This window comes from Chelonia mydas, chromosome 7 (assembly GCF_015237465.2).
Source record: "Chelonia mydas isolate rCheMyd1 chromosome 7, rCheMyd1.pri.v2, whole genome shotgun sequence".
NCBI classification, from domain to species: Eukaryota; Metazoa; Chordata; order Testudines; family Cheloniidae; genus Chelonia; species Chelonia mydas.
In genome coordinates, this window is record NC_057853.1 from 114,791,938 (window position 1) to 114,814,024 (window position 22,087).

Consider the following 22,087-nt stretch of genomic DNA (forward strand, 5'->3'; position numbering starts at 1 on the left):
TTACTATTCTGCTGTGTTAGGCTTCAGAAATGGAAAGATTAAAATATATATGTATTCTGTCCTAAATAAAATGTTCAGATATGGGAGATATTAAATATTCAATAAAAACTACTTTTCATTTACATATTTCATTTTCAAGTTTATAAAGAAAATCAAAACAGACAATTCCTTTACTTAGGGCAGAAGTGGGCAAACTACGGCCCGTGGGCCACATCCAGCCTGTGGGGCCATCCTGCTGGGCCCTTGAGCTCCCAGCCGGGGAGGCTAGTCCCCGGCTCCTCCCCCCGCAGCCTCAGCGCGCTGCGCCGCCAGAGCGGGAGGGGGCTGCACTGCAGGGGAGACCAGGAAGGGATGCTCACCTGCAGCCTCAGGGGAGCAGGCGGGCGGTGTGGGTGGCAGAAGTATGGCGAACACGGGCGGAGGACTCAGGAGGAGCACCGGGTGGCTGCGCAGCCGGCTGGAGAGTAATGGAGCTTTGAAGGGGAAACCGCTGCTTCTCTCCAGCTGTGCAGCTGCCCCTGCTCCTCCTGAGTCCTCTGGGTGGGGTTCTGGGGGGGGCAGTTAGGGGCAAGAGGTCCCAGGAGGGGGGCGGTCAGGGGACAAGGAGTAGGGGGGGTTGGATGGGTCAGGAGTTCTGAGGGGGGCAGTCAAGGGGCGGGAATTGGGAGGGCGCTGATAGGGTTAGGGTTTGGGGAGGCACAGCCTTCCCTACGTGGCCCTCCATACAGTTTTGGAACCCTGATGTGGCCCTCAAGCCAAAAGGTTTGCCCACCCCTGATTTAGGGCCTAATCCCACAAAGAGTTGAGGAGTAAAAGGCACCCAAAACTCTCAAGGGTTGCATTTGTATTGTTATAATTGTGTACCTACCAGGTTGTCTAGCATTCTCATGAGAGCTTCAAACTCTTGTTCCCCAACTTTCCATTTTTGTTGGGAGCCCATATTAACTCCACCTCCTCCAGCTGCTGCCACAGCGTGTGTGAAAGGCTTGTACTTCTGCAGGTCTAGTACAAGAAGATTGTCTATTCCACCTGCACCAGCTAATGCATGAACCTGCAACAATATACACACAGTAATCTGCTTGTTTATAGATAATTTTATGGGGTGTGGAATTCTCAGCTTGTCTGAATTTAATGGAAAAATTGTAAACATAAAATTGGCTGCAATTATGTTTTCAGGTTACTTTTCTTCTCACTAAAATTATGACAACTGCATTAAGACACACAGAGAATGATTCCTATTGTATGAATGACAGTATCAGTTAATAATTATGGCTCTAAAAGGAGTAAATGCAATAAACATCAATTATTATTAAGTGCTCAACAATGTACTTTTAACTGTAGAAGACACAGAAATATCTTTAATCTTGACACAGATGTACCCTACCATTGGCGAGAAAGGCAACTGTAAGTCTGATTAATTACTTAATAAGACACTAACAAGTGATTTCTGGATTCTGCTTAATTTATTTAGTAATACACCATTCTCCTCTGCTTTGTGCTTGTAGTGGAAAATCCTCTTTTTCTCATCCCAACATTGAGCTTGAGTAACTGAGTTGGGCGTTGTGAATCTCCACAAGGACAGAGGGTGGAAGGAATTCTTCAATCAGACCACAGAGGATCTAGTGGTACCCACAGACTTTGCGTCCCATTTCTATGCAGAGTAAGGAGTGATGGATCTGTTACCTTCCTGCTCTTCTAACTGTGTTAGCTCTAATCACTGTGTTCAGCCCTGCAGGGAACGTTCATGGAGCTATGCTCTGTGGGGTGTACAAGTATGCACCCCTGGACACAGGCTCCTGAAGTTTACTCTGTCCACCATGGAAAGCACTGTTAGTTTCACATGGATGATCTGCATTTAGAGAAGATGGACTCCAGATTTGCCCTGTAATATTACAGATCCATCTGCATTTCCCCGCATATTGCCTGGCTTTCAACAGGTTAGTTGGCAAAATATTAATGGCCCCCAAAATAACTTCCATGAAATGGTATCATGTTGCAGTGTTGCTGTCATAAAAATAAAGGGAAGGGTAACCACCTTTCTGTATACAGTGCTATAAAATCCCTCCTGACCAGAGGCAAAACCCTTTCACCTGTAAAGGGTTAAGAAGCTAAGATAACCTCGCTGGCACCTGACCAAAATGACCAATGAGGAGACAAGATACTTTCAAAGCTGGAGGGGGGGGGAACAAAGGGTCTGTCTGTCTGTGTGATGCTTTTGCCAGGAACAGATCAGGAATGCAGACTCAGAACTTCTGTTAGTTAGTAAGTAATCTAGCTAGAAATGCGTTAGATTTCCTTTTGTTTAATGGCTGGTAAAATACACTGTGCTGAATGGAATGTATATTCCTGCTTTTGTGTCTTTTTGTAACTTAAGGTTTTGCCTAGACGGATTCTCTGTGTTTTGAATCTGATTACCCTGTAAGGTATTTACCATCCTGATTTTACAGAGGTGATTCTTTTACCTTTTCTTTAATTAAAATTCTTCTTTTAAGAACCTCATTGCTTTTTCATTGTTCTTAAGATCCAAGGGTTTGGGTCTGTGTTCACCTGTACAAATTGGTGAGGATTTTTATCAAGCCTTCCCCAGGAAAGGGGGTATAGGGCTTGGGGGGATATTTTGGGGGAAGACGTCTCCAAGTCGGCTCTTTCCCTGTTCTTTGTTTAACACGCTTGGTGGTGGCAGCATAGGGTTCAAGGACAAGGCAAAGTGTGTACCTTGGAGAAGTTTTTAACCTAAACTGGTAAGAAGCAGCTTAGGGGGTCTTTCATGCAGGTCCCCACATCTGTACCCTAGAGTTCAGAGTGGAGAAGGAACCTTGACAGTTGCACTACAATAAGACAGCTTTCTAATAAAGGATACTGTCCCATGGGACAAACTCATTCAAGTGAACACAATGTGCTCTACAGCAAAGCCAACACATGATGCCTAAACTAACTTACACGCATACCCAGAGTGGTTTTGATATTGCTAATTGTGCACATACAAGGAAGTAAACAGAAACATGCTTTTAATTTCATTCTATAATAGAAACAAGTCTCCTCTTTATTCCACAGAACTTCTACACTGCGGTAGTCTATTTTTTGTCAAGGTCCAAATTTCTTGGTTGGGATATTGCAAGGCCAAGATTCCAAAGAAGAAAATAAAAAAATAATAATGATAATAAGTAAATAAAAATATTTTGGGGTCCATTCAAAATCGTCTGGTAGTACAGATTTGGCCCATGATCCGCCTGTTGACTACTCCTGTTTTACACAAATATTGTGTCTAATAGCAGAGATTCTGTTGAATACTTTGCAATAATGGAGTTTCCTCCCTATGGAGTCAGGTCTATCCATTGCAATAACTCGTTATGGCATAAGTATTTCCTTCAGAAATTAAATAACGACGAATCATCTCTCTTACCTGTATTTCACAGGCAAGCTGCACATTGAAAATATAGTGAAAGGCCTCCTCTAATGTCTCTCCTAAGGCTACCACACCATGATTTCTCAAGACCAGCACCTAGTGAGTGAAAACACAAATGTTAAATGGTAGAAACTGGTACAGAACATGCAAATGATTAAAAGAAAAACATGAATAAAGGTTGACTACCTTGCAACTTGGCCCAAGAACCTTCTGAAGCTGAATTCTCTCTTCCTGTTCATCGAGAGATCCTTGGTAATCGTAGTAAGCAACATCTCCCAGAATCAGAGCCTCCTGAGAGATTGGAAGGATACCACACTTCATAGATGAAACCTGTTTCAAGAAAATTGAACACTTTTAAGATTCTGAAAACAAACATTTAAACCAGGGTTCTGTGCAAAAGTGCCATGTTCCACAAGTTTCCTGGTTAGTCTTCCAAAGTTATAAGTGAACTATTAGGTCATCCAGAAATTTACCATATCAGTGGGAGATTATTCCCAATGGTATTTTTCCAGTACATGGGTTCTCTACCTCTGGATCACAACCACTCTGTCCCACCTATATTCTTAAATGATAGTGAAGTCTTGGCTATATGCTAGCTAGATAAGAGGAGTCTCAATATGGAGTAGACACTGTTCTACTGCTTTATCCAGTCTAGTTTAAAATACGGTGAGAGCACTGCTACCACTTCACTTGGGGGACTATGCCACATAATAGATGAAACCATAAGCAAGTTTTCCCTGGCAATTGATATTAATGCATCTTTTCCTCATTTCATTCCCATCACTCTACATCAACCCTCAACAATTTTTCTTCCTTCCTGGTGTTTACACGCTTCAAATATTGGTAAACAGTTATGTCTTCCTTTTCTCATCTCTAGCCAGCTATATACATTTATCTCCTTGTTTCTCTCATTAGTTAGTTCAGTCCATCCTCTTACTCATTTTTGCCCTTTTTTGAACTTCTAGTTTAGCTATAACTTTTTGGAGAGATACCCAGAACATTTATAATATAACCTCTTAAAAATGCAATTAGTGTAACCTACATCATGACTTAGAACACATTTTGTAGTACTGAGATGATTTTAAATAAGTGTTGGCCTAAATTGTACATATTCTTCCTTCACTCTGACTGAGGTGGTCCAATACTCATTTTATGCATGGCTTATTCCAGCAAAGTGCTCAGCACCTTCAGATCACTCAGGATCTTGAAGAATAAGCCCCTTACACTGGTGTAAGTCAAGAGGTGTAACTGAACAGAAGTCAATGGAATTACACAAGTATAAAACTGTGGAGAGGCAAGTTTGACCCATACACACTAGATCTACATTCATAATATACATCTTTAATATATTTTATATTTTGAAACTGTTTCCTCTTTAGGCCACGTTAGGAATTGTACAGACTTACAGCTGCAGTTGCAGGGGTGTGTATGTGTATCACACATCTGACATCAGGGCGCATGGAGTAGATGGCAGCATGTGGACTGAATCCTGCATTGTCGATGTTCAGATTGGTACTCCCCTGGTCAACTACATCTCCTAAGATATTTAATTTAACCTGGAAAACAATCAAACAAAGGAAACTCATGGAACTACTATAAGTTGGCCATGACTAACTGGCCATGAACCAACTGAAAGGAACAAACCAAAAAAACCCAAACCAAAAAACCTATAGCTCAGTAGGTACCATCATGGGAGGAGAGGGGAGAGGAAACAGAATCAATTTAGCAATGATCATATCCGATCTTAAACTTGTGCTTAGTTTGACCTCTCCTAAACAAGCTAAGATTTTTTTTTTATCACATTCATCAGTGAAATAATGCTTAGAAGTACTAGGGCAGCCAGGAGTAAGTATATAAATCCTCCTGCTGTTTAAGATCTTGCCAGATGGTGGAAATAGCCATGAAAAAAGGCAAAGGCTAGATAATGATAAACAGATAAAGAAATTCCTCTTTGATCTGGCTGCCCCTTAGCTAAAGGAAGAGTTGGTAGTATAGCACACCAAGCAGACTCAACTGGAGTAGAAAACCTGCAAGAGAACCTCAAATAACAAGCTTCTGTTCAAAGCACAACCTGTATAGATATATTTAGCATACAGATACCTATAAATAAATTCTCAAACTAAAATGGTTAAGAGCAATAGATGCTAAAACTGAACATTTCAGATGAACTACATATTTTTACACCCTATTAATGTACTGTGTTATATTATAAATTAAACCTCCTAATTTCTCAGATTTGAATTTGAAAATTTAATACAATTTAATATGAAAACAAAGATTCGATCTCAGAATAACTGCCATTAAAGCATTTTAAATGAAAGTCGTGGAAATAAAAAAATCTCTCCAAACTGTTAAGGGGTGGGCAGGAAAGAGTAACAGAGGCAACAGAAGCAGCATATAAGATCCATTTCTTATGGTTATATTTTTGGCTCTGCTTTTGGAAACTGACCATATTGTGCCACCTACCTTCAGTTCCCTTCTAAAAATTGTCAGCAAGACTCACCAGTAGATATGACAATTTGGGTAACAAACTTTTCAGTTCTTTCACACCATGAGATGCTTAATTTGGTAGTCTAGACACTGAATTAAGAGCCCTTATACCAATTCCCTTTTTGGCCTCGGACAAATTACTTAACTCTGCTGTTTTCCAGTTGTGAAATGGCGATAATAATACATGCCTCATGCCTGACAAGGATGTCATGTGGATAATACGTGCAAAGTACTTTGAAGATCAAAGCACTATATTACTGATAAGAGGTTGCTGTTATATTAATAAAGTAGCTGACAAATTCTATTTGACTTCCTTTTGTGGACCAGGTAGGACCCCAGCTAAAATACAAAAAGCTTGCTGGACAACATTAAAGCTTTAGTGGAACCAAAGCAGTGAAAAGTGGATCCAAAAACTGGACAGAAGTGTTCAGGAGCAGACGATTGTATAATCCCAAAAATTAATCTGCTGTTCACTAGATGATTTTACGTGAATTTCGGAACAGGTAAACAAAAACCTGATGCCACTATCCTACTTCAGTAGCTGCAAAACTGTCAGAAAACAATCTAAGTCTCTGTGATTATTATTAATGTAAGTGAAGCACATACCAAATTGGAGGCTGAAGCTTCAGAAAAAGACAGACCTCTTGGAATGATTAGAATGTGGTCCTGTTCTTTGCTTACTCTTACCTGAAAAGGAGGAAAAATGATTTCTGATTTATTATTGAATTTACTTAAATAACATTTGGAAAATTAATTCTAATTTTGTATGGTTTAATTTTAAACATACAGGTGAGAACACAAAGAAGCAACTAATCAGTTTTACTCTTAAAAATACTCACTGTGATGTAGGAATTTGCTAAGTGTGCCCATCCAAACAAGTCAGCCAACCTATACAAGCTGGCTAATTTACAACGAGTAAGTTTTTCTCCCTTAACAAATGAGGTGGTGTCTATTCCAGGTAGGTCATTGATGGGAGTAACCATTCCAAGGCCTGAAAGAAAAAAAAAAAAAGTGGTAAATTAAGTTCTCTGTGATTCTCCAAAAGCAGTATACTTAAATTAGTAGTATAGAACCTCAGTTCTGCCAAACGCTAATAGCATTAGACTACGCTTACAGCAGAGGTTTAGTGATTTCTCGAACTGCCTTAGCAACCTTTGTAATATAAGGCCCTAGATACCATACCCTAAAATATTATGAAAGTCTCCAAATTCTGAGAGAAGGAAGGAAGGGTGAATTAGTGACAGAGGACTACTTTGAAGTACCACTCAGATTTGAACTATCCTTTGCTTCAAGATAATGTGCTCTGGACAGATTCCAATGTTTTAAGACCTCCTGAGCTAAGATCAGGTTTACAGGCTGTTTGAAAACACTCCTACTGGGCTTTGCAAACTTGAATAGCCATTTGAATAGATTTCTCATTCTGAGTCACTGTAGTTAGTTCTAGGGATGTCATGAGGGAGGATATAAGAACTACTGCAAAAGTTCTCAAACTGCTTAATAGCACAGAACACATTTTAACAGAGAAATTGTATCATGGACACCTCCTAGCTCGTTTATGACTGGTAAGACCATTCCTTCTCCCCTTCACAAATACATAATATGCCTATGGCAACTACAACATTTGAATACACAGAAAGTTACTACTAGGAAAGTTAAAAATATACTAAATACTATGTTTTAATATGATTTACCTGATAAAACAAGAAGAGTTAGTACCTTATGACCAGCCACCTTTTCAGAATCCACTAACAAATGTTTCAAGGACAACAGTTTGAGAACATCTAGCTTAGCGGATAGTCCACAGGACGGGGAGTCAGGACATTTGAGTTCTATTTTCCTTTCTCCCACTCACTTTTTAAATTGGACCTTAAGTGACTTGTCCAAAGCCACACAATAGAAGTGTTGAGTATTATCAGCTCCCGTTGGATTTCACTGGGAGATGCGACTGCTCACAGTGCTGAAAATCAGGCCCCTAAAAACACAACACACAAGAATGGCCACACAGGGTCAGGCTGATGGTCCGTCTAGTCCAGTATCCTGTCTCTGACAGCGGCCAGCACCAAAGCTTCAGGGGGAATGTACAGAACATGGCAGTTGGAGTGATCTACCCCTGTCTTCTACTCCCTGTTTCTGGCAGTCAGATGTTTAGGGTCGGCTGAACATGGGGTTCCATCTCTGACCATCTTGGCTAATGGCCACTGATGGACCTATCCTCCATGAACTTACCCAGTTCTTTTTTGAACCCAGCTATATTTTGGCCATCACAAAGTTTCATGGCAATGAGTTTTCACAGGTTAATTGTGCACTGTGTGAAAAAGTACTTCCTCTTCTTTGTATTAAACCTGCTGCCTATTAATGTCATTGGGCAACCCCTTCGTTTTGTATTGTGGGAAAGAGTAAATAACACTTCTGTATTTATTTATTCCATACCATTCCTGGTTTTATAGACCTCTATCATATTCCCCCCCATCATCTCTTTTCTAAGTTGAACAACCCTAATCTTTTTAGTTTCTTCTCATATGGAAGCTGTTCCATACCAGTGATCATCTTTGTTGACCATCTGAACCTTTCCCAGTTCCACTATATCTTTTTTGAGATGGGGGACTGGAACGAGACAGTAGTCAGGGTGTGTGTGCACCCTGGATTTATATAGTGTGTGACAAAGTTCCTCCTCTGCCTTGGTGGGTCCTGCACTTATTGGTGGATTTGCTTGCCTCAGAGATTCACGGCAGCCCTCAGTTTGGTCACTTTTGCTAGTGGCTCAAACCTGCTGTTCACTCAGCTAACCTCATCACTGGCCAGCATGGGGAAAAGGAAGGAGAACAATCCCCACAGTCTCTGCTTGTCCACCTAGTGGGTCGGGGGACAGGCCAGGGATCTTCCCCTCTGGTGGGACCCACAGTCCAGGTCAACTCCTCCTGTATCCAATAGGGAGTCGGGGGAAATGGGGGGAACCCAGCCCCGCCCTGTACTCCGGGTTCCACCCTAGGGCCCTGTGGATCACAGCTGTCTATAGTGTTTTGTGTAACAGCTATGTGACAGCTACAACTCCCTGGCCTCCTCCCAACACCTTCTGTATCCTCACCACAGGACTTTCTTCCTGATGCCAGATAGCATTTGTACTCCTCAGTCCCCCAGCAGCATGCCATCTCACTCTCAGCTCCTTGCGTGTGCCACACTGACTGAAGTGAGGTCCTTTTTAAACCAGGTGCCCTGATTAGCCTGCCTTAATTGATTCTAGCAGCTTCTTAATTGGATCCAGGTGTCCTAATTAGCCTGTCTGCCTTAATTGGTTCCAGTAAGTTCCTGATTGTGCTGGAACTGCCTGTTACCTTACCCAAGGAAAAGGGACCTGCTTAACCTGGGGCTAATATATCTGCCTTCTATCACTCTCCTGTAGCCATCTGGCCCAACCCTGTCACAAGTGGCATTATACTTTCTATCCCTTTTCTTATAGTTCCTAAAATACTGTTAAGCTTTTTGACCACTGCTGCACACAGAGCAGAAATTTTCAGAGAACTATCCATGATGACTCCAAGATATTTCTTGAGTGGTGGCAGCTAATGTAGAACCCATCATTATATACCTGTAGTTGGAATTATTTTTGCCTATGTGCATTACTTTGCATTTATCAATGTGCTATTTTGTTGCCGCCAGTCACCCAGTTTTGTGAGATCCCCCTATAACTCTTGCCCACATACTCAGGGTCTAAATGGTCACCATATTTGAGGCTGGAAAGGAATTTCCCCCTGGGTCAGACTGGCAGAGACCCTGGAGGTTTTTTGCATTCGCCTGCAGCTTGAGGCATGGGTCACTTGTAGGTTTAAACTAGTGTAAATGGTGAATTCACTGTAACGAAGTCTTTAAACCATGATTTGAGGACTTCAGTAACTCAGGCAGAGGTTAGCAGTCTATTTCAGCAGTGGGTGGGTGAGGTTCTATAACCTGCAATGTGCAGGTCAGACTAGATGATCATGATGGTCCCTTCTGATCTTAAAGTCTATGAGAGAACTCTTCACAGTCAGCTTTGGACTTAACTACCTTGAATAATTTTGTATCGTCTGCAAACTTTGCCACTTCATTGTTGACTTTTCAGGATCATTAATGAATATGTTGAACAGCACTGGTCCCAGTACAGATCCTTGTTTCTATCAATCTGCCCAGTACTGAAAAAATCAGCATTACATTAGCTACCTCCCAGTCATCTGGTACAGAGGCTGATTTCAGTGATAGGTTAGATACTACAGTTAGTAGTTCTGCAATTTCACATGCGAGTTCCTTAAGAACTCTTTGGTGAATACCATCTGGTCCTGGGTGACGTATTACTGTCTAATTTATCCATTTGTTCTAAAACCTCTTCTCTACTGACACATCAATGTGGGACAATACTTCAGATTTGTCACCCAAAAAGGATAGCTCTGATTTAGGTATCTCCCCCCACATCCTCTGCAGTGAAGACACAAAATTCGTTTAGCTTCTCTGCAATGGCCTTGTCTTCCTTCAATGAACCTTTAACACCTTCGTTGTCTAGTGGTCTCACTACCTGTTTGGCAGCCTTCCTGCTTCTGATGTACTTAAAATATTCTTACTAATATTTATTGTGTCTTTAGCAAGTTGCTTCTCAAATTCTTTTACACTTAACATGCCAGAGTTTGTGGACCTTCTTATTATACTTACTAGGATCTGACTTGAAGTTTTAAAAGATCCTTTTTGCCAATAACAGCCTCGATTCTGTTTAGCCATGGTGGCATTCTTTTGGCCCTCAGTGTCTCTTTGGATTTGGGATACACATTTAGTCTGAGTCTCTATTAAGGTGTTTTTAAATAGTCCTCATGCTGCTTGCAGGCATTTAGCTCCTTTTAATTTCTGTCTAACAAGCATCCTCATTCTTATGTTCTCAACCATACATCTTAAATCACTTCATGAAATGGCTATCCCATTTGCACCTTTAAGTCTGCAGGCAATGCAGAGAACAGTCTAGAAAGACAGATTTGTCTATTACACTCAGACACTCTTATGAATGTTTAACACGAATATGACTTTTTAATAAGGTTTCAACGATTAAAGACCTTGGAAATTAGCCAGAGGACTTTTTCTGTGAAGGCTGTAACTTGATCGCATGATCCTGGCAAGAATCTTTTTTTTAAAAAACTACACTTTGCTATTTACTAAAAACACAGCTGCCAGGAGTATGAAAGTAATATCTAATCATGCATTTGAACAGGTTCCTCCTTCCTATCAAACTTTAAAGACAAGTGTACTACGGTAAATTGCTGCCAAGTTTTTACGTTAGTTGTCATGTTATTATTTATGTGAATCATAGTAAAATGATAATGAGGTTGGGTATTAGTTTTGGTGCAATAAGTTGCAAACTTATTGACTATAAGCAGTTTCTAGAAATTATAACTTTTCTGATACCAAATATTAGACAGAGAAAGTTTAAGAGTAAAATTATTTAAGACCACTATCTGTATTGCTTTACAGATTAAAAAAAACATGGCAAAAATTCTGTTGAAAGGATGAGGTCCCAATATAGACAGAATTTTAGAAAAATACTGGCAATTATACACATTGTTCACTTACTCAATGGAGATGAAGAGAAACCTGCAAAAGAGCTTGCCATGATGTAATCGGCAATCTGTTGTAATGCAAGCAGTCCAGTTGGGTTACGGCCCTTCTTCATCTGTTCTTGAATAAGACATTCCAGGTCTTCTCGGAAGGCCTGCAAAAACATTTGAGAATCACTATGATAAACTTTCCTCGAAAGTAGTGAGATGATTACTATAGGCAGGGTATAGGTATCACTACTTATTAAGGTTAACCAACACTTCCCAGTATAAGACCCTATTTTAGTTGCTCATCGCTTTGAAAAACTTTAACAGTCACAGGGCAAGTCTGTGGCACAGCTGAAAAAGGAACCTAGATCTCCTATTTTCCAGTTCTTTGCTTTCTCCACAAGATCATACTTGTGCAGGAACATGCTATTCACCAGAGAGATGGCTTAAAAGTTCAGAACTATGAGCCTATTCAGCAGTTCATGAACTCAAGAATGGCAATCTATTAAAATATAGTTACTTTAGGGACAGGAGGAGGCAATTTTATATAACTGATTTATTTGAAAGAAACTTAAAAAACAATGGAAGAAAACACCTACCAATACTAACTTGACTAGAGCAATCATAATAACTTCAGTACAGTAGGGACTATTCAGTATCTCTCTCAAAATATGTAATATTATGGCAAACCCATAGCACTTATATTGAAACTCATTTTGAAAACCATCAGCAATGTTACAACCCCTCTTCTATGCTTAAATTTATTGTATGTTCATACTAATCCTCATTAAACCCCTGCAGTTATAGAATGGTCAGATTAAGGGCTTGTCTACACATAAAGCATTGCAACGGCACAGCTGCAGTGATGAGGCTGAGCTGCTGTAGTACTTAGTGAAGACGCTACCTATGCTGATGGGAGAGCTTCTCCTGTTGGCACAGATACTCCACCTCCCTGAGAGGTGGCAGCTATGTCGACAGGAGAAGCCCTCCCATTGACACAGCGCTGTCTACACCAGGAGTTCGGTCAGTATAACTGTTTTGCTCTGGAGTTTGGAGTTTCCACGCTCCTGGGCAACACAGTTATACTGACATAAGTCTGTTTTATAGCTCACTGGTGTTTTGAAGTACAGGAGAGTTATTTTCACTTTGGTGCTCTGTGTCTAAAATTTGCTGTCTGGTGCTAGAGGTAGTTTATTTCACACTTACTACTGCTTATCCTTGTGGCAACTGATTTTAGTGATAATCCTTTAATTCATTTCTTGTTTTATTATTAAACGGACGTGTCCTTGAAAAACTGTATCAATGTTAATTTCAAGAAATCTCAGAATAGGTAAAAGCCAGAGTGCGCAGCTGAAGAAAGTACATCTTCATTACAACTTGTGAAATAGAGGTGACTGTGTGCATGTGATTTTTCACAATCAAGTACAGAATGCACAATATCAAAGCATATGTCTTTTTTAGTAAACTGGAAGTTGCTGTGTGTCATGCAGATTCAAGCTTGTAATGATTCATTCAACTAAGTTTTTCCATACATATTTATGGATATCTTCATTACCTTCAGACTCCTACAAAAAGTGGGGAGTCATACATGACTCTCATGCGATCCCACCACTGTTGTGAATTTACAGTATTTTTTAATGGTGGTGGTGTGCCATAGATTTTAAGATAAAGATTCTACAAATTCAAAAAACTGTTTTTGTGTTATTTCTGATCATTCTTGACTCACTGTCTAAAATGAAAGGCATAAAAACTCAGAGAACTCAAAAACAATCACATAAAAACGGTTACCTACCTTTCATAACTTTTGTTCTGCAAAATGTGTTGCTCATGTCCATTCCATTCTGCGTGTGCATGGGCACATGTGCACAGCTGTTGGAAACTTTTGCTGTAGCGGTATCTGTAGGGCTGGCTGTGGCGCCCTCATGCCGCGGTAGATCAGGTGCCGCTGACCCTACACCCTCTCAGTTCCTTCTTGCTGACAACTCTGACAGAGGGCAGGAGGGCAGGTGATGGAATGGACATGAGCAACACAGCTCGAAGAATAGCAGTTACAAAAGGTAGGTAACTTTCTTTCTTCTTTGAGTGCATACTTCTTATAAGACACTAATAACATTTTTGTCTTTTTATTGGACAAATTCCCATAAGACCTAGCCCAATATTAGTGACTGGGGCATCTTGCAATTGGATCCCTGCAGGTTCAAATGTCCACCTATGCAGGACTGGAGTCCAAGTGGCTTTTTTTTTTTTTTTTGCCTGTTTCAGTTACCTATTATAATTTTTTAATTCATGAGTACATTATAGACCATTCCACATTAGTTACAAACACAGGTAGATCTATTTTGAAATATTATGTTCAAAGTTTACATTTTAGAAGAGAAATAAACACTCCACATACAGCACAAAGCACATATTTTTCAAGTGGAAAAGGCATGAGTCATTTCAGATCTAAGATTTGACAATAGAACACTTAATCAGGAAAACAAACAGTAGCAATTGTCAGAGGAATGAAAAATGATGTTATTCAAATTGCGTGCACCCAACACTCTGTCCTATGAAGAAAATGTTTTAAGTGTGGATTTAAAACAGTTGTTTCGGCCTACATGAAAATTCTTTATTAGGATTCCCACAGGCTTCAAATTTATATAAGTGCTTCAGGCTGAAACAGATATATTGGACTAACATTTCACAGGATCTTCTAACAAGTCTACTCGTATGTACACCTCTTTAAAAAAAAACCTGTGATCACCAGTGCAGTCAAATGATAGATTTAATCACTGTACATGGAATAGTGTTAAAAACGTGCAGGCAAGCATTTCTATATAAAATGGGAAACATGATTTGAAAATGTGGCCCAAAACAGCAACTCGAGAAGGAGGAGGTAAAACAAGCTTAAGACACTTGCACAAAAGCAGGATGAACAATCCTCTCAAAACCATCCCATTACAGCTGAGGTGAAGACCGACTCTGCAGCTTTCATTCACTCAGCAACAAAACATCCACCTGTTATGAGATGAGTTCTGAACTCAACTTCTATTTATGCTCACCAGAGTTGTACCTGGAAATCTCCAGACAGAAAAATATGTTGGTACATTGTATCTAAGGTCACAATAATGAATCTGATTTTCACGGGAGCAAAATGAAATCTCTCAGGACGAAATGCTTTGGAGCTATTGGATCAGATCTGCTGGAGTATGTCGGCATAACTCCACTGAAGTAAATGAAGCTACATTAATTTACACCAGATGAGAATTTGATCCCTTAACTTTACCACTAATGCAAAATGTAATATATATCATAAAACCTTGCAACCAAAAGGTTAACACATTTTAGAGAGCTGACTGTTCCTGAATGTCTTTTTTTTAAGTCACAGTTCTTTTTGAAAGAAATATAAAATTCCTACCTTTAAAAATAGATAATCTATTATTTCCTTGTTATACGTCTTCACTGCAGAGTTAATTCAAGTTATCTACACTTAAGTTACTTCTGTTAAGTTAGCCTAGCTTGAGTGAGAGCGGTCATGCTATGACATAACACTCAAGCCGCCGCTTCCACACTGATGCTGCACTCACTTGTCTGTGGCACTAAGACCTCCGGGGGCATATCCTATGGCTCTTTGTGCTGCAGGAAGCTCAGCTACTCTATGAATTTTTTCCCAGTGAATTATGAGAGAACTTGATTTGTACTTTCAGGGCACACTAGCGGAATTATGGAAAGGAATTGGAGGACTAGTGGCACTGAGTGCAGCTAACCTGCATCCACTCTGTACAGTGGTCACGTTAACAGCTGGTGAGTTTTGCCACCCTGAGCTTTAGCCTATACCTCCTCACAGGCCAGCCAACTTGAATTAAAAGCACCATAAAACACTCAAATTAAGGGTTTTAGTACATGACTGGGACTCAAGCGAAGAGCAACATTCGAGTAATAACTTCAGTTTACTTTGCATTGAAGACAAGCCCACAAAATTATAGAAAATTGAGACATGGGACAAGGAAAAGCTCATATAATATACAATAAGAGGAGAATTTGTTAATGAAACTTATAGATTATACTACATTTGGAGGAGGAGTTGCAGACACCTGTGAGAACAGAGAAATACAGAAGTATGTAGAGAGGTCAGAAATATGGATGGGATATATGGATAGGCTCAGCACAGAAAAAAAACATCAAGCTAGTATAGCTGGTGAAAAATAAATGTAAAACTACAATTCACTATTGAAAGAGGCATAAGAGCTAATGGTGGACAACAAATTAGATACGTTTGTAACATGACATTGCAGCAAAAAAGGCCAGTGCAATTTTGGGTTGCACGTGCAGAGGCATCATGTGGCAGGACAGGAATATGAGAGTTTCCCTCTATACCACCTTGGTGTAAATGCATCTAGAAAAGGTAGTTGGGTACTGTAGTTCTTGTTTCTGCAAGACATACATGTCTGCAGATTACTACCCTTGAGTTCATGCAGCACCAGTCCAGGTGACTACTCCCATAGATTAAAATTTTGAGCTTCTGAGGCATCTTTAGAAGTGTTTCTGCAGTCCTCAACAGGGTACTTTCACATGGTAAGTCATCTCTTGCAAGGGGATTGGGGCTTTATGTTACCTGTGCCAAATTTAGCCTGCCTCCCCAGGTGAAAGGAATGACACCAAGAGCTATGTGGTGGGAGCATATGACTAGACGCCAGGTCATCTGCCCGGTCTTCTTTTCAGCAGACAATTCTTCAGAGCTCCCAGGCAAAAGGTTTGGGAGAGACCCCTAAGAATGGGAGCCTGTTGAGGGATAAGCTTCAGCTGAGGGACCTACAGAAAGCAGGAGCCTCCTGGATGAGAAGCTCTAGCTAGAAGAGTTGCAAAGGACTGCGAGCCTGACGGGAGGGCTCTAAGCAAAGGGAAGCCCTGATAAAGGACTTGAAAGACCTTTGAGCCTAGAAGTAGGGCTGTTTGGATGCTGAAGCCCATTATCAACTGAGAGGTCTAACTGAGTCCAGGGAAGAGGGCTGGAAGGCTTTGACTACTATTTTATGATAACAAACCAAATATGGAAGGTGATTGGAATTGTGAAAACACCAGGTGTGGTGGTTTGATTCAAGACAAAGTAAACTGAGGCAGCAGCAGGGCCCAAAACCAGACTGGGTAATCCTTGCTACACAATTACCAAGGCTTTCACCGTCAGTTACTTTCAAAAGCTAGACATTGTTCTTTATGAAATAAAACGGCTTGTCCAGCATTTTGGGGCTGACTGGCTGGTGGATGGGATTGCCATTTCTGCCTCCATTCCTTGGCCACAATGCTAGCAGGGAGGGGAGGAGCATACAAGCACACAACAGGTTTTTCACTTTTACACATGTGAGAAAGGCAGGCCCTGGCAGTACAGATGGACTAAAATTGGATTAGTTATATAATAGTAGCATAGGACCAGAATCAGGCTGCAAGCCCTTCAGATCTGGAATGTTTTGATAACTGCTCTTTATATCCAATATAAAATTAAAGCAAAATCCCACAAACAAACTTTGTGGGCTGATTTAAAATAGCTAAGAGAAAAGCAAACAGATCAGCAAAATCTTGACTGACAACAAGAACAGTTTTTGGCTACTCCTAAACACAAAACCCCATTAACTTATTAAATTGCATACAGTCCTACAATGTTATGCTTACATACAATACTGTTACTACTAGACTCATCACCTCACCTGGAAATCCCTTCATTCCATTTATTCCTCACAACCTTTGTATAATACTAATTTTAAAATATCCTCTAGTTCTGGTCTCTGCAATGACCTCAACTAGATCATCGGGGTAACATTTTATAATAAGCCTTAAGTATTTTAAATACTTGATATCATCTCAACGCAAGACCAAATCTCTCCAAATACATCTACACGTACATTCCACCTATCTTAGCTCCCATAGACAGTACTTTCTTCAAATTTTCAGCTTTTCTTCAAACACAGTGATGTAAAATACACAGTATACTCCATTATACACTAAAGATGTTATATACCCTGAAAATCCTAGGCATTTCAAGTTGGGGTCTCAAAAATTTAGCTTTAATCTCTGTGCCTCAATTTCCCAATAGTAAAATGAAGACAACATTAATACCACCTACTCTTACAGGTGTGCTGTGAAGATGAATTCATTATTGTTTGTGAAGCAGTCAAAATATTATGAGAGCGCCGCAGAAACACCCAAAAGAAAATGAATACATTTTGTATTCAGTGCAGCAGCTGGATGGTGTGTATTAAATAAGGATTGAAGCAACAGACTGAATGAAAAAAAAAACTGAATGAAGGTGGTGTGTTATGGGAAAAATAGTATGCAATCCTGTAATTATAATGTATGTGCACAAGGGGATCAAATTAATCTTCTACAGGCAGCCTTGATTCTGTATTTCCCTAATTTATGAGTACTTGACACTTCAGCTTCAAAAGTTTTTTTCCTCAACTTTTTTTTTTAAATGTAATATAGATGAGAGCTGCTGTCACATACAACACAAAGCAATAAAATCTGTTTCGGTATAAAGATGCAGTTTCAAACAAGCACAGTGTCCTGGCAGTTATATAATTAATGATGCTGAGATTATTTGAACCTTCTAATGGTAAATTTGTAGGTACTGTTGGAATAGGTTCAAACAGTTTTAGATTAAGAGTTTGTCAGTAGTACCGTGAGGTGCTAGTAGGGTACTGAGACCTAGCTGATTGAAAGGCATAAGAAAGTTACAAATAGGTAGCAGCGGGTAACGTTCAAGGCCTTAAATAATCTTGCGGAGTGCAGATGGCTTATACGGTCACCACTCGTACCCCCAAAACCTCTGAGTTGTAGACCATAAACAAACAGTTACCAAGTAGTTTGAAATGTCTCCTAAGGATACTATGATCCTATTTCCTGGTCTACAACTTTGCAGATGTTCTCCATTTTAAAGCAGTATAAACTAGTGGAAGCTTGTGGAGGAGCTTTCATTGTTCTGGGGGTTCTTAATTTAAAGTTCTTCCTTCCAAATTTCCAAACATTCTTCCATGTAGCATCAATAAGTGTCAATCTTTAGCAAATATGGATTAATAATTTTGACCTGAGACTGCCAACTGCAGCATGCTAGCCTTCCTAGATAGCTGCGTATGTGTTTATTTCATGATTGTCACATAAGAATCTTAGAATTTTACAACACTCCAAATGGGTTACCTACACAAAGCTACAATTTTCTCAACTCCTCTACTTTAAGAATGGGAAGAAAATTTTAAACTGTTTATTAGTGGAAAAGCAGTGGCAAAGAGCTGTGTTTTGCATTTTTTTCTGAAGGTGGCCACTTTTCTGGTTGTTCCTAATTCTTGTGGCAGGGAGGTCACAGCTGTGTGTTAGAAGACTCTGAATTCAGCTCTCACTAGTATCAACCTGGCCATTGAGAAATCTATTGTTTCTCAGGATTGCAGCTACCATGGAGGGGGAAGTGGTTTCTGAGATATCCTGGGTCCTGTCTATTTGAGAGTTCTCAAAATCAAATACCAAGACTTTACACCCAATCCAATATGTAACGGCTAGCCAAGGCAGTAGCTGGAGCAATATACTAACAGCACCCTTGTGAGTCACTATGTTCTACACCACTTACTTTCTTTAGTCTGTGGTTTTATTCCCAGTAAAGTGCATTAATCTTGCCTGGATATATATGGCCAAGTCTGATCTGATAGGATGGGGCATAGTCTCTTGGCAAAACAAAAGTGTAAGATGACAATTCTTGTTGCTATTGCTGTTTGGGTGCTCAGTATAATGAGGAATACAGGTGGACTCGTAGACTGTGTAGCATTTTGAAGAGGGTGGGGCATATAGACAAACATTTCAGACTACTCATTAGCATCAGCTCAATCTTGCCTGGATTTAAATTCAGCCGGGGTTCTTCATCCCAAAGAGAATATCATTCAGGCACTATGATATCTGGGGAACGGTGTTGACATCTGACACTTTGCTGTTTTGGCCGGCCAAGAAACTGTGGTCATCTCTGAACCGGTTTCGAACAGGACAGGGCAACTGTGCAGCCAGTCTCTTTAAATGGGGTTTTTCTAATGACCCATGATGCAGCTGCGGTCAACATCAGACTACGTTGCATATCACTGTCGAGTGCACACTGACTTATTTTCAGTGGTGGGCTACCGGTTCTCCACCTGGCTGATGACGACGCCATTAAATGGCTGGGCACATTGCACCTACGCCAATGAATGTCATGAGTCACTATTTTCTACAGGTTTCTAGCCTCTGTCAAACATTGGCATAAACCTGGAGTATTAAATGATTATCTTTGTCTGAGAATTAATGGTATGCCAAGAAGAAAGAAGCCTCAGAGAAGATGACAACTGGATAGGCCCCTTTTATTAGTACTGCCACTTCAATGCCATCCAAAGATTCCTATCAAAATTTGAGTCCCTATATATCAGGTGTTGTACAAAACATTGCGGCGGTGACTGCATCATTCCCAAAAAACTTACATCCTTAGCAGATTCTGAAACATTTTCTAATTTGCTTTCTTACTAAATTATTTGGATTCTCCAATTAGAAGCAGTAAGAGATTTCTTGGTACTGAAGATAAAATCTGAATAACTGAGCTCCCTTGCACTTTGCAGTGTTTTGCATAAGAGATTCTACCAGCACGGCCTACATTATCATCTTGTCACATTTAGTTAGTGTTTCAATCCAAAATTCCTCCTCCACAAAGAGCAGGGATGTCTGGACAACCCAATCCTGCGCACGTAAGCTTTATATTTTAAAGGAAAGGAAGACAATTTCTCCCTACATGCATTTCATAGTTAAACACTATATTTCTCTAACCTGAATATATTTTAATTGCTTCACATGCTAGAATTGGCTTAAAATGTTACCAGCAAAGAAGCCTTTTTAAAATATAAATATATATATATATTTTTTTTTTCTCATTTTTCTAAATTCCTAAAAAGAATTTAGTACTTACAAAAAGGAATAACCCAGAGACACCAGACAGACAAAATACATGAATGCCCTTGCAAGATTCTTGCATAAGATAACTCTTCCAGTGTCTCTCAAAAACATCACCTGCAATACCCAGGACATTCCAACCTTGGACCTATACTGAGCAGACTGGCAATAGAACAGAAGTTTTCTGGTATTTTTGTGACACAAAGCGTTCAGAAGGGGCCACGTCATTTTCATTTCTGACCCAAAAGAAACTGAAGCTAAATCTCAAGTAATCCACTTGATACAGCCATGGAGAAACTTAATTCCATCACTGTCCCTAAATCTGTGAAGAGATTTACTTTAAGGACATTCTCTCCTCTGGACACTATATTAAAAATTGTTTATTCCATCAGAGAAGGAATTGTAGCAGAGATCTCTAAATATTCTCCATTTCAACAATGAAATAGAGAAGCGAGAAAGGGGATTCAGGTCTGACAGACGTCTGTAGGTCAAGCACAGCTTCTCATTTTTTACTAGATTGTCAGACACTGAGCACACACAGCTATAGTTTTCTTCTTCAGCATCTCAAGGCCTAGCAGCCTCCAGCACCTAGCTTATTTGGCCAACTTTTAAAATACTGGCATCTATAAATGGTCCCTGGCTCCAGCTGTGGGCTCAGCTTCTCCCACAGCAGGAGGCAGATAGTAACCTCTAGGTTCCTGTGTCTTCCAATTTTCTATTAAACAAGTCAGCTAAACTTGGGAGTACCATCTCTCCCACCCTCCCTAAATCCTCAGGCTGACCTTGCATATCAAAAGTAGCATGATCACAATAAACAGGAGTTGATTACATTTGGCAAATTGGAAAACAATCTTTCATCCAATAAGGCTAAGGCCAGTTGTGCCTATGAAATTCAGCACTTTTTCTGCATTTAAATTAATAAAAGAACACTGTAAGAAACCATATTGACGCAGTGTAATTTATTGCAATCTCATTTTATGCCTCTCAATCAGCTGAAAATTTGGTGAGTTTGTTCTGATTGTTTTAAGAATTTGGGATATCCACTTCCCCTCCTTTGTGAATAGTTTAGTAGTATAGGTCAGAGTCCAATCATTATCTTTGAGAACTGAATTATTTTTCTAACAACTTAGTATGATTATGCATTACTCCCTTAAAGTATTTCCTGAACACTGAATAGTTTGGTTGCAAAATTAAAGTTGCACAAAGTTACTTGAACATAATAAATTCCTGAGTCATGGGGTTTGAACATGTAGATTCAAATCTATATTCAGAATCTGAAAAGCACTCCAAGGTAACATTTTAGTGATCAATCCTATTATTCATGAGTGTCTATAATATGGTGGGTTTCAGAGTAGCAGCCGTGTTAGTCTGTATTCGCAAAAAGAAGAATGCATCTGATGCAAGAATGCATCTGATGAAGTGAGCTGTAGCTCACAAAAGCTTATGCTCTAATAAATTTGTTAGTCTCTAAGGTGCCACAAGTACTCCTTATAATATGGTGATTACTAACCACTGTTTGCAATCTTATTATGCATGGAAAAACATCAAATTAAAATTCTACCCCCCCCCAAATTATAGAAAAACAGATGAGAAAAGAAAACAAATTCAAAAGAGAAAAATTGCTTCAGAATATTTTTGACACCTCTACTATTTTCAGACATGCCATGGATTTTCAAGAGTACTCGATAGCTTAATGCCAAACAGTACA

At 39.8% G+C, this 22,087-nt stretch overlaps 1 protein-coding gene across 50 annotated transcripts in view; it reads right to left on the minus strand.

Annotated features, from left to right (window-relative positions):
* Positions 1-22,087, minus strand: part of ADD3 (adducin 3) — a 202,744-nt gene that overhangs the window by 39,947 nt on the left and 140,710 nt on the right. For all 50 annotated transcript variants that reach the window (XR_006292556.1, XR_006292553.1, XR_006292555.1 and 47 more), the window contains 7 exons: positions 11,480-11,618; positions 6,736-6,887; positions 6,503-6,583; positions 4,813-4,962; positions 3,593-3,736; positions 3,404-3,502; positions 869-1,051 (listed from right to left, as the gene is read on the minus strand). Coding sequence is in view for 45 of the 50 variants with exons in the window: in XM_043552445.1 (XP_043408380.1) it covers positions 869-1,051; positions 3,404-3,502; positions 3,593-3,736; positions 4,813-4,962; positions 6,503-6,583; positions 6,736-6,887; positions 11,480-11,618 (948 nt within the window). In the remaining 5 variants the exon portion in view is untranslated. The remainder of the gene's footprint in view (positions 1-868; positions 1,052-3,403; positions 3,503-3,592; positions 3,737-4,812; positions 4,963-6,502; positions 6,584-6,735; positions 6,888-11,479; positions 11,619-22,087) is intronic.